General features: G+C 41.1%; 1 protein-coding gene across 3 annotated transcripts in view; it reads left to right on the forward strand.

The window, feature by feature from the left end:
* Nucleotides 1–17406: 17406 nt before the first annotated feature.
* Nucleotides 17407–18911, forward strand: part of PRDM5 (PR/SET domain 5) — an 87302-nt gene continuing 85797 nt past the window's right edge. The window contains exon 1 of one of the 3 annotated variants that reach the window (XM_038178714.2): nt 17407–17752. In XM_038178714.2, the coding sequence (XP_038034642.1) occupies nt 17429–17752 (324 nt within the window). In that variant the 5' untranslated portion in view covers nt 17407–17428. The remainder of the gene's footprint in view (nt 17753–18911) is intronic. The other 2 variants (XM_027456889.3, XM_027456890.3) reach the window with 2 other exon arrangements.

The raw sequence follows: 18911 nt of genomic DNA on the forward strand, positions 1-18911 counted from the left end.
TAATTCTTAGCTTGCATGGACAACCAATGCTGACATCAGGGTGTGTAGAAAATACCTCTTTTCCCTGACCAACCAGTTTTTTAAAGCCTTTTCTTTTTTTTTTTTTAAGTCTTTAAATGCAAGTTAAAGTGAACTGATAACACTAATAGGTTTTTGACTGCAGCTGGATATTACTTTCCAGAACAACTTGTTCTTTAATGGTAGGTCTCTACCCATTTACCAAAAAGATGTATCTATTATCATATTGTAGGCATGGTTGAATAATGAAAGCATAGTTGGCATTCTGATTTTGGAGTCACTGTGTATCTTGAAAGTCCACTGACTTACAATTTGATCTCTGCCTGATGAAAAGTGTAGAGTTATGGTACCTTTTGATGAACTGCTAGATAAATGTTTATCACGCACTTCAGAAAGGTATCCTCTCCTCCCCTGAAGGCTTCTTACTAATCCTATCTACTGTGAGAAACTGAAAAAGAACAGGTGCAAGTGTTATTACTTGAATAGTTGCAGTTCATAAACACAAAATTGTATGGATATTAAAAAGAGATGTTACATCTCAAACAGGATAGCTACATCTCAAACAAGATAACTTATTGTTGGGGAGGGCTAATGGTGCTGGGTGTTTTCTTTCAGATAGTTAAGCATGGTCCTTATTTTTGCTCTTTGGTGGAATCAGGAGTTATTCCCTGGGATGTAGAGGGTGAGTTAATTCTGTGAGGACACAAGGACGAAGACCACTGAGTGTAGGCAGGGCTTGCACATAGGCTGTGGGTACTCCTGCTATTTTTCCTCCCACACACCCATATATCTTGCCAGCTGCAATCTGTCCCCATTATTATTACTGTGTTTATTCTTCTCAACTGCCTATTACACATCTGGGAAGCTGAATGGGAAATAAACACAAATATATTTACTTCAAGTTTTTTCATAGCCTTATAATTAGAAGTTGGAGACATCTTCTCTTCATCATTCAATACTGAGTCATTGTTCTTCCCCTTGTTCTTTTCTTGAACACTGTCTTTATAGTTATTCTTTCACAGAACAAAAGATTTTTCTTTAATGGTTGGTGTATTTAAAACTAATGGGCAGGTACACTAAGCTAGTGTATATATCGTGCTGTGCTAGAGAGCTGGAATAGCCTGCCTTGAGAGCAGGAGCAGATGCAAGCTGCCTGCAGATGTTGACTAGATGGACGGTTGCTCATGAGCAATTCCATTGTGTTTCCTCAGCTCCCTTTCTGAGTAATACTGGGAGACTGCTCCTAACCCCTAATGGCTTCCTTATGTTCTTTTATCCTCACGTGTTCAAACTGTAGCTGGCTGCTGGGGAGGACAGCATGGTGCCAATGGCTGGCGCAACACAGCTAGCAGGCAGATGACATGTGACAGTGTACAGGCAAGGCAGTGGTTCCATATCCTCTGTGACTGGTGGCTGCTGGGTAGCAAGGCTCATGCCCTCTCCGGAGAGTTTGGAAGAGACCTGGACAACAGCAAATGCAGCACTTGCTGCTTTGGTTTCAGCACTAGGTTAAATCAAGCAACAATTGTTTCTGGGTTGTGTTCAGTTGTAGAGGATTGCAGTTGGTACTGACAGTGAAAGCCCTCTTTCCAAATTCCCAAAGTCTTTGGGGTGTTTGATCCCTTTTCTCCAGCCTTGCTCATGTTGGCACTACAGCTGATTGTATAGTAACTCAGTCTAGCATTCCCAGCAGGGAGCTGTGCCTGGAGGTTTTAATCAGCAGCTCCTAGTTTGGGTGAAGGGTGGGAGAAGTGAGGAAAGACTGAAAAGCTATGAAATACTTCTTACCAGATCCCCACGCTGACTTTACATCCAAACATCCAAGTGTGAGGGAACAGTTTCTGAGATAACTGCTGTTTCTGTGCTTCATTTTAACCTTGTATGTAGCATATGAAATCATTTACTCTCCCTTCTCTACAATGAACAGCTTGACAATGCCACTACTAATATGCTGCACACAGTAGCTGGGTACTTGTTTTCGTGATTAAATGAAACACCAAAGTAGCTCTATCACTAACAACAAAAAATAAAAAGTCCTGACCAGGGCTTTGAGGTAGGTCTGTCAGGACTACTTCTCTCAATGATCTTTTAAATTCAAACCTCAGGTTTCCTTTGAACAAAGACTGCATCAGACAAACCTCTTTCAGTAGAGACAAGAACAAAAAAGACAGACTAGACATGGGGAAAGATTTAAAAACAAAACAGTCTCCTGCTGCTGACTTTTGTCCTTGCCTTCAGTCTTGGTTTCAGTTAGCCCCGTGGCCTTAGGAGTCCAAAGCAGACTGACTTCACTCTGGTCCCTACCAAATGTTTTCTGTTGCTGCTGGGTCTTGTTTCTAGCTTCTCCTGCAGCTCTCAACCACCTCCCAGGCCTGCACTGGATGCTCCTGTCTCCTTGCTGTTTGCTTCTGCCCCTCCTTAAGCATACCCAGTAGCTCTCAAGTGTAGGTGCCATGCTCTTTACCCAGCAGAGGGACCCACCTGATTCAGTTGACTTCTTTCAAGAAAAATAATACACAAAGCGAAATGAATAAATTGGATGCCATCTGTCTTAGCCCCTCATAGAGACTTCTGGAAAAAGAGTGTATGTTGTAAAAAAAAAAAAAAAAGTGAGAAGTGCAATATAAATATTTAGCTACTGTTGACTCATATGTTTATGCTTTCTGGCTACCTTTTAAAAACGGTTTTATGTTTCTCTGTAGATTTTCTGTGGAGTCCTGGATTGTTCTTGTTGTCCAGGCTGCTGATTTCTGTTATCTAACAGATACATACATAATGAAGTGTGGAAGCTCAATATTTGCTATGTGTTCTGCATGGGATGCATTGTTTTGCTCAACTTTGGTGCTGTTGTAATAGACCTGCACAAATATAGCTCTGCTCAGTGTAAGTGCTTCAGTCAGATTAGTAAGAAAGATCTGATGGGTAGTAGTTTAAGGGATTGCTGAGAATTACTGCAAATATTTCTACATTCAAGTAATGCAGCTCCCACACTTCTCTGCACAGTGAAAGTGGCTACTTTATCCTATTCCAATCCCAAGCTTCCTGATTATTTCAGATGTTATGGTAGAAATATACCCATCTGTAAATTAACCACTAGTATCATGATTTGTATAACTCTTCTATAAAATCTAGCCAGTTTCATGACAACTGCACCAACAGCAAGATACTTTGCAACGTGGTGACAAACCTTGGTATTGAGGACAAGGAACATACATGAAAGAAACAGCCAAACAACAAGAACAGACACATTTTCTTTAAATGAAAACATCTTAAACAATGACCTTTCTGACAAACCACAGAAGTACCAAACATGCAGCCTTTTTAATAGCAATTTCATACTGGATCTTCGCACACATACCCCCTGGAAGCTTAATGCAGTCCAAATGTCTGTGCCTTGGACGAGGCCAGTGTTCTGTGATGGCTGAGTGAGCAAGTGCAAGTTTGAAAGTTATTCAGGCCAGTCTCAATAAGTAACTGGAGGGAATTAATGTTCCTTCTCCCCATTTGAATGTGATTTCTGCTCACTTGATGTTTTCTTTATTTTTTTTTGGTGGGAAGGAAGTAATGAGCGGAGAGGGTACAGAACTGTGAGTGTGTAATCTGTGTCATGAAAAGCATGCCTGGAGTCTGAGTTGCCAGTGAGTTTGGCCCGAGCCACCACTAGCTCCTACTGATGCTGAGCTGCTGTAGCACTCAGTATACTGAATTTGAAAAAGGTAAATGTCTTGGTTTATGGTGCCTAGAATGTTGTTTGCTTTGTTCCATTATACAAATACTGTAAACTGGAGATAGAGAACAAAAATCCTGTGGGATGATACCATAATCATAGCTCTTCCTTCTAGACTACTTAAACTAGTAGATTTCTTATGCAGAAAGTACTTCAGATTTATTTTCATGAATTTATTGAACCTTTTTAATTCTCAGTTGCTAACAGGCTTCATCAAAGGGATATATCGGATCAAATAACCATCTGGTTCTTGCATGAGGGGGTTATTATGTGATGTTAATCTGTTATAACGATATCTATTAATAACAAATTTTCAAAAGCCAACTTGAGAGCATTAGTTAGATTAATTGCATTCAGCCAAGCATAGATTACTAAGATCTAAAATCCCTGCAGTGGATGAATACTTCATCTGTGTCTATAAATGTTTGGCTTCCAACCTTTTGGGTTTCTCTATTTTTCCAATAGTTTTTATCATGATTTAAGGTTAGTTATTACAAACAGTCTTAAAACTTCAAAATTTCTTTAGAAATAAGCTATGCTTATTGCCTTCAAGTCCATAAAGATGGAAAACACATGAGGTCAAAAACACTTGAGGTCAGATGAAAATAACCACTGCTATTCTTATCTGGTGGTGTTTCATCAAAATTACTGTCCTATGTATCTATCCAGTAAGTTTTACTGCAGTTTGTTGACCAAATGGAAGCAATGCACAGTCAAAAGCTCTTGCGCAAATGACAAAATTGAATGACTCCAAAGAGGAAGAAGTAGTTACTTCTGAAGAAAGCATGAGGAGAGGAATGGATACTCTGCTTCTGCTGCTCTTTGCTGGGAGCTCTGTTTAAATGTGTGCCTGTGCCTACATAAATGGGATGGGTGGCTTCAAAAATCCACTGCTTCAACAGGCAGTACCGTAGCAGCAGCTGCATACCAAGTACCTTGCATCCACTGTGCTTCTTTCTCTCCCACTTCTTGTTTAGGCTCTCTTTGTGCCTTAAGAATAACCTCAGACACAGGTTGGGAAGAGCCATGTTAGTTGTGCTGTACATGTATACCGTGACACTGCAGGTTGTTTTTATCCATATGAACAGGACAATGAAGCATGTTCAGCATGTAAGTTGGCCACAGCCATGGTGTGAAATGGCTAATTATGGTTACTTCTAGAGTGCAGACAGGGCTTCATTCAGCTTTTCTGTGATGAATTATTATAGTTTGTCCAAACTTTCATATAGTTTCAGAAAGGGCATATTAATGTCTTGTACCTCCTGAAAGACAAGCTTTTAAATAAGATGCAGCTGCATTGTATTTTCAGTCCATTCCCTTGCTGCTTTATGAGAAAAGATGACTAACTCATTTACAGCAATACTGAATAGTAATAACTTAAAATTTATGGGGCACCCGGTGTCTAGATGCCTTAGGGTGCCTGACAGGCTATAACTTAAAAACATAGATTTAAAAAAAGCAGTGATTTAACACAATAGAACTGACACAGAAACAGAAACCCTATTGTGTGATTAAACAGAACGGTGTCCCACAAACAATATCAAACCCAAACCCTCTGCAGCCTGACCCAGAGGGGTGCCATTGTTTTCTCTGAAATGTCAGAGAGGAGTACACTCTTGAGTTAAGAGAAAGCACTTATATAGGCAGACTTCACACATGGTAAAACAGAAACAGCTACAGCTTTGGCCTGAACTGTAGGATTTGTTGCCCTTGTTAACCCAGGGTGAATACTTCAGTATGGAAGAAACATACAGTGGCAGACATCTTTCAAAGTTATTTTTATAGCTATTACTGTTCTTTTGAAAAGCATACTGTCAAAGTATACTTGGCCTACTACTAAACTAATTTCTATATGTATGGACATCATTTTTTGAGTTGGTACTTCTCTACCAATTTTAGGTAGTTATGGAACTCCTTCAAAAGTCATTGAGCAGTTTTTTTTATCTATACTTGAGATCTACTTGTGTCCCAACATATGGGTTTAGAGGGTTCTATCAAGCTTTGTCAGGTTCTTGCTGAAGAGCAAGAGTAGTTCTTGAGAGGTTCCATGTGAGATCCTTTTCACCAATTAATCTGTTGTTGCCAGACATCTCCTTTGTGAGGCCAAGTAGACCCATAAAGTTTAGACAGAAAACTTTGTCTACAAGAGTGGTTTTTTTGTCTCATTCTGCCATTATTTCTAAGGAAGACAAATATTTCTTTTACCTGTTCTCATTCTGAAAATTAAAAAAAAAAAAAAGATATTGCCTTAAATCCTTCTATTCCTTTCAAGATTGAGTAACTTCACTATATGATGTTAAGCCACATAAAATAATTGTAATACAACTTAATCTTCGAAAAAACTTCTGGCTTTCTTTACTTTCATTTCTTTTGCTTGTTTTCTAATCTGTTAGCCATTTTACAGTTGATCCTTGTAGACCTTGGCAACACTATCTGAAAATCATTTGAGGTGGAGTTGTACACGTGATTATTGCTTGTTACATCTTTTAGAGTAGGAAAGGTTTGTCCTGAAGGTGTAGCCTGACATACTGTATAATACAGACTTGGAAATAAGGTTCCTATAGTTAATCAGATTATCCTACCAAGTATTGTGGAAGATGTTCTTGTGTAAATATTCTTTTTAATAACAATAGGACTGATGTTTGTAATTTTATTTGATATTGTGACTGTATCCATGGGGGTGTTAGTCTCTCTATTTGGGCATACAGTTTCAACAACAGTGTCTTTCAGTCTTATCTGTCACATATCCTAGTTAAATAATACTAGCAAGAAATGTAATGCTCCCAAAAGTGCTGTAGCTAGAAATGTACATATTACAGCATCAAAAAATACTTGATGTTGTCGTGGTTCCGCTCGAGTGGGAAGCTGAGCTCCACCACAGCCGCTCTCACTTCCCCACCTCAAAGAGGAATGGGGAGAAAATATGTGAAAAGGGCTCAAGGATTGAGATAAGGATGAGAAAATCACGCAGTAATTAGTGTAATGGGCAAACCAGACTCAGCATAAGAAGACAGATAGTAAGATTTATTGCTCATTACTAACAAGCTAAAGAAGTGAGAAACAAAGGAAAGAAACCAAAAGCACCTCCCCCCCTCCATCCACCCTCTTCCACCTCCTCCCCCCGAGCGGCGCAGGGGAACGGGGGAATGGGGGTTATGGTCAGTCTACAGCACTTCTTCTCTGCCGCTCCTTCTCAGTCACTCTCGTCCCCTGTGCTGTGGGGTCCCACCCACAGGATGCAGTCCTTGACGACCTGATCCGGCGTGGGCTTCCCACAGGCAGCAGCTCTTCCAGAACTGCTCCAGATATGGGTCTGTACCACGGGGTCCATCCCTCAGGAGAAAACTGCTCCAACCTGGCTCCCCCACGGGCAGCAGCTCCTGCCAGGTCACCTCCTGCGTGGGCTCCTCTCCACGGGCTACAGGTCCAGCCCGGAATCTGCTCCGGCAGGGGTCTTCCACAGGCGGCAGCCTCCATCGGTGCAGGGCCACCTGCTCCACCGTGGTCTCCTCCACGGGCTGCAGCGTGGAACCCTGCTCCACCGTGGTACTCCATGGGCTGCAGGGGGACATCCTGCTTCACCATGGTCCTCACCACAGGCTGCAGGGGACTTCTGCTCCGGCACCTGGAGCACCTCTCCCCCTCCTTCTACACTGACCTTGGCACCTGCAAGGCTGTTTCTCACTCCCTTGACTCTCCCGGCTGCTGTGTGGCGCAGCGTTTTTTTCCTGTCTTAAATATGCTCTCACAGAGGCGCAAAACAACATCGCTTATTGGCTCGGCTCTGGAAAACAATGGGGCCCTTCCCAAACATGGAGCAGCTTCTAGATCTTTCTCACAGAAACCAACCCTATGGCCCCCTGCTACCAAAACCTTGCCACATAAACCCACTGCAGATGTACAGTGAGATTTTTAGATCATGGCTATTTAAAAACAAGCACTATTTACAAAGTTTGATAGAGGAATAAGAGCACAAATTAATTTTACAGAAATTGATGCTATTCAGTGGGTGGTCATAAATCAGAATGGCTGTTGCTGAAATGCTTTCCTCTCAATGTTATATCACTTTTTTTTAAATATTGTCAGCATACCATCTAGTACTTAAGATGCACGAAGATGAACAAGCATTGTTAATTCCAGCAAGCATTGGGTTGATGTAAAACCTCTGGACTGTTTCTTTTTTCAAGCATATACAGCACAGCTCAACTGGTAGCATGCAGGTCTGTTTCTCTGATCCTATATTCTCAGCTGGTTTGACCTTGAATTCTGAAAGTTTTGGATGGAATTACCAAGTACCCATGGTGTCAGATAAAATGTAACGTAGAACAGGAAAGTATTTTCAAATATCATAGTGTAATGAAAAACTAATTCCTGACAAATGTGTTTTTCTTTACTACGCTCTGTTCATCCTAAGCATAAATGCATGTGGTGCCAGATTCTTCCCCCTTCTTCCTCCAAAAAGAAGGCATATGCTGGTTCTTAAGGCTGATAAAGCAACTCATGACCATCGGAATTGGTGAATCTGGATAGCTGGATCTGTTAAGGCCTGTAGGTGGAGAACTCAGATTTATTTTAAACTTTTGTGTGTAGTACTGGCTTCTGTCTCTTCTTTCAGAATACATGTACCTGGATGGAGTGTGCCAAAGACTAACAGTGAAGAACTCACATCCCTGTCACCTGTTCGTGCACTTAAAGCAGCAAGATCTTTGCCTCCTTCCAGAGGACCTGTTACAGCACTGACTAATAAGTGTTTCCTTGGGGAAATATGCCACCAACTAAGGAGGTGATTTCAGTGGAGAACAAGTAAACAGGAGACTGAAAGCAAGTAAAGCACTAAAATGGGTTTAGAATAGCTTTTGCATATTCTAAAGTTACTGGCTCTCACTTCAGTGTGTGCTCTAAGGAACAGTAAAATGTTCTTAACTGTAGTATCTATAAATTGATTTGAGATTGATAGCAGGAAATTCTCAGAAATATCTTGTGTGTATGTGACTGTTCTCAAAGGATTTAAAAATATTCTATGTAGCACTTTTATGACACCCTGCATAGCAGAGTATTAAAGATTCAGGTTGAAGTGGAAGTCTGAATATCCAACATGAATATTCATGTGGCAGACATGAAAGGTAGAGGTCACTAGTGAAAGCAGTGAAGTCTGCTATAAAAATATTAACAAACCACTGTAAGCTCATAGTACAGTATAGTCAGCTGTCTTCCTGCTATGGGAAAACCCAGTGTGCCGACTTCTGCATTTTGTTCAGGAATGGTGGAAAAATACCTTAAGTGTTAAGGATTTTTGAAAGTTTTATAAAGAATTACATTATGAAGAATTTATAGTGTGGTTGAACTACCAAATATGAGTTAAATTATGTGCATACAGCAGGTACTGAAAGGGAGCCTAATGGTTTTTTTTTTATAAATGAAAATAGTTGCATACAGCAGGAATCTATTGATGTCTACGTTTGTATTAGATTAAGATCCCTCAAGATGAGGTTGCAAGTAGGAGAGGAGTTATGTAAGTTTAAGGCTTAATGCTTCCAGAAAGAACAAGGTCTAATGGGAAATGAAGTCTGAGAAGGCAAGACCTTTATGCAATAGAAAATGTATGTGAATGGTCAGCATTGACATTCTGGGCAAGTAGCCTGCCCAGGAGAAGCTGGATCTGGAAAGTCACTTATCATTAGAGATCTGATCCTGAAGGGTCTGACAGCAAAACCATGGTGGGTGAGATGAGTATAGGAAGTCACTCCTGAGCTGAAATAGTATACTACTGAATTGGGGAAGATGCTTTTAGGACATTTAAGAATGCAATTTTTAACTTTCTTTAAAGTAGCTTTAAATGCCTTTGAAGGCAATTATTATGTATCCACTATTACTGTATATTCAGAAAAATTCAGGCGTTTAGTCCAGAGAACAGAATCTTCACTTCCTCTTCTGAGGCAATATTTACCAGACTTCTGATCAATGTCTACTGCATCTGGACTTTTCTTCTCCTTTGCTTTTCTTATCCTCTAACTGCTATAGAAAGAAATTAGATATGCTTTCCATGATTTTACTTGACCAGAACATGCAGGTACTTTGTCCTCTAGTCCCCTTTCTAGAAACACAATGCCTCAAAATGAGGCAGCTCTGCTCTCTAGCTGAGGCTGAACCAATACTGAAAATTATTTCACATTTTACCTTGTGGTGGTTCATTCTGGAGTGTACAAACAGGAGCATATCTGCAACTTTCACAATAGCATGATAACCGATTAAAGTTTAGCCTAAGACCCACTATTGCTTCCAGATCTTTCTAAAGAGATGCTACTTGCTACCTGTGCAATTGTACCGTTCCCTATTCCTGTTGCTGATGAGTTTTAGTTATCTTCTCAGTATTGAACTGTAACCTGATCTTTCAGATCACTTGTCAGCATAAATGCAAATACTGTAGGGCTTAGGGCAGACCCGTGTGATATATACTAGATTAAAAATTAGTTACTGATGCTCAGAGAACTTTCAACTATTCCCTACTAGCTCTTTAAACTTCTATACTGCTTACATAAACCTGTCACATGAGAGAGAGCAGGAAAATCTTGCTACAGTCCAATAATATTATGCTTGTCTTAGCAACATCTATGATGTAGAACAATTAAATGGTTATTACTTTGAATATCACCAAATAACCTGAATTATTAGCTTAATCCAGCACTGATTCACTTAAAATCTTGCCTTAAGATTTTTTAAACCCTAGTTTAAAAACCTCTGAAACAATAGGAGCAAACAGTTAATATGCGGTCAGCTTGGGAATGGAACTGCAAACACATGTATGCATTTAAATATATTCAAAGAACAAGGAGCAAGTTCTTAATACTGAAATCCTGGCCCTGACTTCCAGGACTTCAAGTATCTGAGAAAGAAGCTTTGTCAGTAACTGTCTTACATGCAAAGACCAACATAAGTTGGAAAATCAGTCTTGCCATTTAATGCTTTCAATTATCTTGCGTATTGCAACACAAGAAGTCTGTACTGGTTTACAGGAAAAAAAACAAAAAAACAAAAAACAAAACACAGCACAACAAAACTTGGAAAACTTGGCATTGATTGGAAGAAAGATTTGGTGGGGAAATAATTTTTAGGTTGAAAAGTTTATTGAATTCAAACAGCTCTTAAAGAATTCTTGTAGGAAAAAAAAAAGCCACAAAAAAAGAGCAGTCCTTAAAAATAGCTTTGAAAGGAATCTTCCTCAGCAAATCAAAGTACATTAGGGAAAGAATAACTTAGGTTTTTCAGAAACCAGGAAATGCAGACAAAACAAATACTGTCAGAAGTGGGGAAAGAAGCTGAGACACTCAGTAGATGGGTCTTGTTGTCATATTTACAAAAAGCATATTTAGTTGTTTAGGGAAGTAGATTGTCTTCTAAGAGAGTGAGTTTTTTAATTGGTAGTGTAACATATGGTTTAAGTTGACTCATGTCAACACAATTTGTTCCAGGTACTTACAGCCATCATGCCTGGCAATTACTAGTAGTAAGGGTGCCGTTGTCCCTGAGGAAGGGGGGGACTTTAAAAGCATACACAGCTCTTACTAAGCTCTGGTAGTTAGTTTGCTGTTTGTTTTTAAATATTTGATAAAATTATCAAAATTTAGATTTTTTTTTTTTAAATCCAATACTTGGATTCTATTTTCAGAAACAAGAGTTGTCATATGTGTATGCACTGGTATGTCATGTGGACTAAAGCAGTATGGCTTCACATTCTGTTTGTTAATGTTGTATATCAAAATCACTGTTAATGGTTCAAAATAGCCATGTATATTTGGTTTCTTTGGATAAGGGAGTAGTCAATTTTATTTTTTTTTTTAGGCTGAACTCTGTATAACTCTTAACTCACAAGAACAAGAAACCTGAGAGTCTGTATACTATTCTTCCCATCTTCCCCTCAAATAGTCATTACATAAGCTGGAAGCTTTGCTTCCAGAGAACTTCTGTATTTAAAAAAAAAAAAAAAAAAAGCAAAGTCATTCTTCCATCCTGGTCTGGATACTGTGGTGTAGAAAGCTTGTGAAGTTTGTGATGAAAAAGAACAATGAACCCACACAAAGTTAATGAACTTGTACCTAGTCACAGAAAGTGGCTTGACAAATTCCAGGAATATCTGACTACAACCCTTGCATACCTGGTCAAAGCTAAACATTATTTGCACACTGGAGAAGTGCAGATATACATGAACAAAGGCAGGCTGACAGTATTTCAAGTGTTCTCCTAATGGGCTACCAGGTAGCCCAAGGTTGCTTTTAAAGTGCTGCTTCTGTTCTAACAATGTTGGAGGGAAGTGGAGGAGGTTAGAAAAGAGATGCGTAGATCCAGGAGAGAAGCTTTCAAAACAGCTGCTGCAAATGTGATTAATCTTCAGTAAAGAAATATCTCGTGCAACAGTGAATGTAAAAACTGGGAATGGAGAACCGCTATCATGAATAACACCCCTTCTAGGACCTCTGTCAGCTGCCAGAACCTAATAGCTGTGGATGCTGCAACAGCTAATACTCTAATACTTAAGGATGCAAGGAACTATTAAAAGGATAAAAGAACATTTGCCTTTCTGATTTCAGTCCAGCTGCTAGAGGGGCAGGAGGAGGTGAGGGAAGAAATGTGAAGTCCATAAAAACTTTTAAGGATGATACCATACCATCCATCTAAACAAAGAACTAGCAATTAAGAGCCATCCCTTCTTCTGGAGAACAGATTTTTTCCCTCTAAGTTGTGGAACACTTCAGGGGCTGGCATGTTTACTTCTAATCTTGAAGATTGCTTTGGCTTTAAATCTTTTTCTTCTAAGAATGTGGCATATTGACTTCTTAAGCATGACCCTTAATTAGCTGTTCCTTGGGTGGGGGGAATATGGTACCATGCTTCTGGAATGATGTTGCAACAAGTATTAGAACTCCAGACAAGTAACTCCTGCAATTATTTTGTTTGTCACAACACATGGATTTCTTCCATGGAATTTAATTTGGGATTTAGCAGCTTCCATGACTGTGGGAGAGCTTTCTCATGAAAATACATTACAGGGAAGATATGTAAGTGGTTCCTGACACTATCAGGCTTCAAATCTGGAGGTTGTTGGATGCCCCAGTGTTCTTCCTTGATGCTGAATGTAGGTCTAAACACATAACTACAGAGTAGCATAGAAGCAGTGGCTCAACATGTTTGGTTTCTCTCTGTGCTAGACTGTGGATGAGTTGTAGCTCACTGTTTGCATTTGCAGGTGGAGTTGGGGGGTCTGTGGTGAAAGGTGTACTTTTTCAACTGTTCAGCACTGTGTAGGCTGTGGATATGCCCTAGAATAGGCCATATGAAGCTTTATAGCACCATGTTAACCTAATCATAATTAACTTGATGAAGGGACAAGCAATTCAGGAACTACAAAGCAGAGCAATGGGGAAGCACCAAGTATTAAGGGCATTCCCTATTTGGTCAACTCAAAGTATATGACCTGCTATATAAATTGTAAGGGTACCTTTCTTTAAGAACTAAGATTACAACAAATGATGGAATTTTGGGGTCCCTCGCTACACGAAGGGCATCGAGGTGCTTGAGTGAGCCTAGAGAAGGGCAACAAAGCTGGTGAGGGATCTGGAGAACAAGTCTTATGAGGAGAGGCTGAGGGAGCTGGGCTTGTTCAGCCTGGAGAAAAGGAGGCTCAGGGGCGACCTTATCGCTCTCCACAGGTACCTTAAAGGAGGCTGTAGTGAGGTGGGGGTTGGTCTGTTCTCTCATGTGCCTGGTGACAGGACGAGGGGGAATGGGCTAAAGTTGTGCCAGGGAGGTTTAGGTTGGATGTTAGGAAGAACTTCTTTACTGAAAGGGTTGTGAGGCATTGGAATGGGCTGCCCAGGGAAGTGGTGGAGTCACCATCCCTGGAGGTCTTTAAAAGACCTTTAGATAATAGAGTTTAGTGATGTGGTTTAGTGGAGGACTTGTTAGTGTTAGGTCAGAAGTTGGACTCTGTGATCTTGGAGGGCTCTTCCAACCTAGATGATTCTGTGATTCTGTAATTTAAACTTACAAGAATTACTATTCCTTTATACTTAAAGGCATAATATTCAACTTGAGCTGTTATAATGTAACTTTGTGTTTCATTACTCACTCTTACAAGGTGCAGGTTAGAGTCAAAAAAGCTTCCTATTTTTCAATACATTACTTCAGAATGGATTGTTTTTAATTGAGGTATATTCCTCAGATTTTTTGGTCCCCAACAATTCATTTGTCTTACTCAGTTGAAATGAGTACTAAAACTATCAAAGCATTCTTCTTAAAAGAATTAGGCCAATAAAAATGGAACCCAGCTGTCCCCTTGTATTTCTTTCCATATTTTTTGCAATTATATTTTGTAAATAGCAACTGAAGTGTTCAGAGCTAGTTTAAAAATGCAAAACAAAAATGGTTATGCTAATAATACTCTGAAAGAAAACATAACTGTGTACGTGAATTAATTAAAACTAATGAATCAAATAAAGCAGAAACACTGCAAGTTATAATAGCAACTGGGAAAGTTGGAACTTACTTAGGGAGTAAGTCTTACTTCCCTAAGACTTTTCCAAAAGTCCTGTGCTGGCATGATAGAAGTTTGGGGGGAGGGAAGGGTAGTGAACACCCCAAAACCATCCAATCAAGCTTGTTCAGTGGCTGCTGCAAAGTAAGTCCTCTTTTCTGATCTTTAAACCTCTTAGATCGGTTAATTGAAATGTGCTTTATTTATCTAAAATATGGAATACACTCACTACATGCCAGGGTACTTCTGAAGATTGCAATCGAATGTTACATGCAGTAGAACCAAAAACATGTGAAGTTCATCCACTTTCATGCTTGTTCATGGAGGAACATTGAGATTGCAAGGAAGGGACTCACTGAGCTTGCCTACACCTGATTGGTATTAGGATTTCACACTAGAAGAAAGTCATTTTTAATAACTTCTGTATGACTTTGTGCTGTTACTTCAGCAGTGCTTTTTAAATACACTGGATTAATTCCAGTTCATAATACTAGGTAAAAACCTGTGTGTTTTATATTCAAACTCTAATCTCCACTGGATCTCTTCACTGTCCTTTTCCCAGGACTCTGGCTAAAGAGAGAACTGGTATTTGAAGTCTCATGGGACCCTACTGAGTATGCTTATTCTTATTATATGAACAAATAACTTCATCTTGTGTACATATCAAAGCTGCTTTCTTTCTGTTCTTGGAACATCATCTACTGCTGTCTAGCCCAGCTGTGGTAGATCAACTTCCTTGAGCAATAATGGTGTTGTCATTAATACAGGCTAAGGACTTCTGCACAAATAACTTCTGTTTTCTCTGGGTGAGTGTGGTTTCTGCATGTGACTCTTGTCCGAGTTGTGCACACAAACCAATTTTCTCAGGCATTGTTCTAGAACATGAGTGCTACCCATCAGCACAGTTAAGCCACCTAGGCAGCACTGAATAGCCTTGGCAATGAAGCTGGTTATGTCCCTGAGCTCAAACATTCCTGGATTGATTGTCACCCTCAATTGCACCTGTTTTAGTGCAAATGCAAAAAAAAAAATAAATATTTGAAAACAGTAAAGAATTGCCTTGGTAGATGTTTATGCAGGAGTTGGAAACTTGAAGACAGCAAATCATTGAGTGTGGTGATTTGTAACTGTAAATTGACAACACTTTGACATAGTGCAGCAAATATTCGGTGTCTTTCAGAAGAAATCAATAGGTCAATGTGGATTGCTGTACATAAACGTAAAGTGTTGATATGAGATTCTTGGGAGGTGCACACAAAGGCTTACTTCTCAGCTTCTAAAAATAAAAAAGGCCTGGACCATGGGTTGACAGAAGTTCCCCCCCTATACTTTGCTCATTAGAGCCTTTACTGAGACAGTAGATAACTATCTGTTCCGTGCCATCTGGCAGCTGTTTGTATGGAGTTGGTCATTTTGGAGATGACTTTGCTATGCCAGCAAGAAAACTCCTTTAGTTGTTGTATGCTGCATCCTCAGCTGAAATAGGTTCATTACAGAATGACAGCATGCACCAAATACAAAGCAGTAATACTGAAACTTAAATGTTCTACATGTTCCACTCTTGCCTAACAGTCAACATACACTCAGCATGATATGATGCCTTTCATCTTTGTTCTGACTGATCTGATCGCTTTGGGTCTCTGAGATACCACTCTTATTGCAGCTGCAGATAGGATGAATTAAAAGAGCTGTTAACATGTCTGCTTGAGTAGCATTGTCAGTTCTATGCTCGAGAGGGCTGACTCTATCCCCTGCAGTGCCCCTTGTATGAACCAGAAAAGACAAAACCAATACCACTTTTTATAACACCTTACGTTCAACATGGCTGACTAATTAAATTTAGAAAAATCTGTAATGGTGTCTGGGCAGTTGTGAACATCCAATTAATCTGACAACACCCATTATGCTATGAAAGGAGAAACTGGTGTGTGTTTTGCCCAATCTTTCCTATTCTGTTTAAACTGAAGGAGATACAACTAGCTGCATTTCATGTTAAAATAATTATGGGTGAAGTTTCTAAATGAGAATAGTCTTGCTTACTTCAAGAACTTAAATGTAAATGATGTAAATGAACTGCAAAGTGTGCTATAGTATTTCTGTGACGTTTTTAAGGTGAAATATGACGTGCTTTCAAGCTCTTTCTTTTGAGAAGAGATACTGAGGATTTCATAGAGTGAAAATTAATTTTAAAAATATTCATAGCCTTTGAAAAAGGTCAGACACAATAAAAGCGATGTTAGCCTTTTAATCTTACATGTACTAAGATTGGCCTCAACTAAAGAAGGTATTCTATAAAATGTTAAGTATGTTTAGCTATGCATATGGAAGCTTTGGGACTCAATCTTAAGCTTAGTTAAGTTTTGCTATTACTCTTAAAACTGAAATAGTAGGCCTAGGTAACTTATTTTGTATCTGTTCAGTATAGTTGTTTTTGAGGTATTACAGTTCTTATTTTCATGGCTGTAGAATTTGATGGCCTGGACTCTGTTAATTTAGAAAGCCTAGGTTTTAAAGTTTTGTGTTTGATTGCTGTTTTAATTCCCAATGCCATTTGGGACCGTGTTGTTTGAGTTTCCCTTCCTGTTGTTGAAGTTGGGGCCTCCTCCAATTTACCAGAGCAGTTGCTCATGTACCGAATGACATCATATCATACATCACTGTACGCATCTGTGTATATGGATGTGTGGCTGAGGATACACATAACAAAGGTAGTTTTTTTAAAAGCCATATATCTGTGATATGATGCTCTGTATGTACCAAGCACAAAATGGCAGAGTTGTGCATGTATATAGGGAAACCAGGAAGTAGTCAAAGGAGCCTTTTATAAGGCCAGCCCTGTTTCTCCTTTTTTTCCCCCTTTTCCCTACTGTCTGCCTACGGACTGAGGAGTTTTGCTATTGCAAAAACCCACTTAATCCAGAAGGCCACATACTTTTGTACTGATATTTACTGTCATCTTGTCATTAAAATTCTGTGCATTTTTTCATTCCCTCCTGCTGCTCCCACCACGAGATTTCTGCTATGCTTTGGTGGCGACCAGAAACTTGAACAACTGCGCCTCTCTATGCATCTGATAACGCCTCTGGAAGAACACCAAGCCTAACCCCGCCTGAGGAGCTCCCTCGACGGCTCGAAGCCCCCCGGGGCTGCTGCCAATGGTCCCCAGCGGCCGCTGCCCCTCGGGCGCCCGCGCCCCCTGCCGCCGCCCGGCGCTGCGGGTGTCGGTGCCGGCTCCTCCCCTCGTCCTGCTCGGGAGCCGGGCGAGCCCCGCACCCAGCCCCTCGTCCTGCCCCCTCCCCCGGTGCGATGGAAGTCCCCGGGAGCCCTCCTTCTCCTCCTCCTCCTCCTCCTGGCCGCTAGCCGGCGGCGGCCCGGCCCGGTGCAAAATGCTGGGCATGTACGTGCCGGATAGGTTTGCCCTGAAGTCGTCCCAAGTGCAGGACGGGATGGGGCTCTACACGGCCCGCAGGGTCAGAAAGGTGGGTGATCGCCGCCACGGCCCGGCACGGCACGGCCCGGAGCCCTGCCACGTATCGCGGCGGGGCCGTGCCGCGCTCAGCCCCGCTCCGCTTCCGCCCCAGCCCAGCCCGGCCCAGCCCGGCCCGCGGAAGGGGAGCGGGGCGCCCCGCGGGGTCCCCCCGCTGTGCTGCTCCCCTCGGGGTTTGCTCGGAGAGCCCCCGGCCCCACGGCTCGGCGGGGCGGGCGGTGCAGGTCCTGGGTGCAGGGCAGCAGCGCGGGCCCGCCGGGGGTGCGGTGCTGCTGATCCGGCCGCACCCCGCTCATCTCCCGAGCGGGCCCTGCCCCGCGGTGCCGCCTGGCTGCGGTGAAAAACTCTTCGGATTGTTTGAAACCACAATTAAAACTGCTCAGGTGGCTTGCTCCAACAACTTCTCCCAACCGCTAGAGGCATACCTAAAGTTACAAACCCTGCAGCGGCATGCACTTCCAGTTATGTGTGTTTCACTTTACATCTTTTTCCAGGTTTTGCTACTCACAGCGTTGGCAGAGCTGCCTAATTTTTTCTGTGCTGTTGTCCACAGGGCTTAGGCACCTTGGGGAAGCAGTGCCTAATCTCTAAGCTGTTCAAAAGGATTAATAGAGGGCAGAGGGTCCAAGCCTTTTATCAGTTAACTTATTATTTATTTATTTATTTTTTCATTGAGGTTCTGAACATTCATTTTGAAACCTTTGGGAATTCACACAGGAAGGAAATTTGTACACTGCTGTCATATATCAATCCCTGGACTCTGAAATAGAATTAACTTTACGGTGAAACTTACTGAAATTGACACCTGTGTGTCAATATCAATGCTGAAGGTCTGAGTCCCCTTCCTTTACACTGTTGTACCATTAGATCTACATGCCAGGGAAAACAGCTTTTTCTTGCCAGAATTGCTCCATCTTGCTTTTGAATTCTCTTTCTGTACGGGCAAGGTATATGCTGTCAGAGCTCTGCCTGCATAGCTGTGCCAGTGTGAGCTCCTCATAGAGGATATACTAACAAAACCGAAATGTTGCAAGTGGGACATGTTACATGTGGAACATGGGAGGAAAAGGTGGAGGCAGTTACAGTAAGATCTGTTTATGTTTAAGGAGTGTGTCATGACAGTGTCTGTTGTAGACTTGGTTTTTGTTTGG

The sequence above is a fragment of the Anas platyrhynchos genome, chromosome 4 (genome assembly GCF_047663525.1).
Source record: "Anas platyrhynchos isolate ZD024472 breed Pekin duck chromosome 4, IASCAAS_PekinDuck_T2T, whole genome shotgun sequence".
Classification (NCBI taxonomy): domain Eukaryota; kingdom Metazoa; phylum Chordata; class Aves; order Anseriformes; family Anatidae; genus Anas; species Anas platyrhynchos.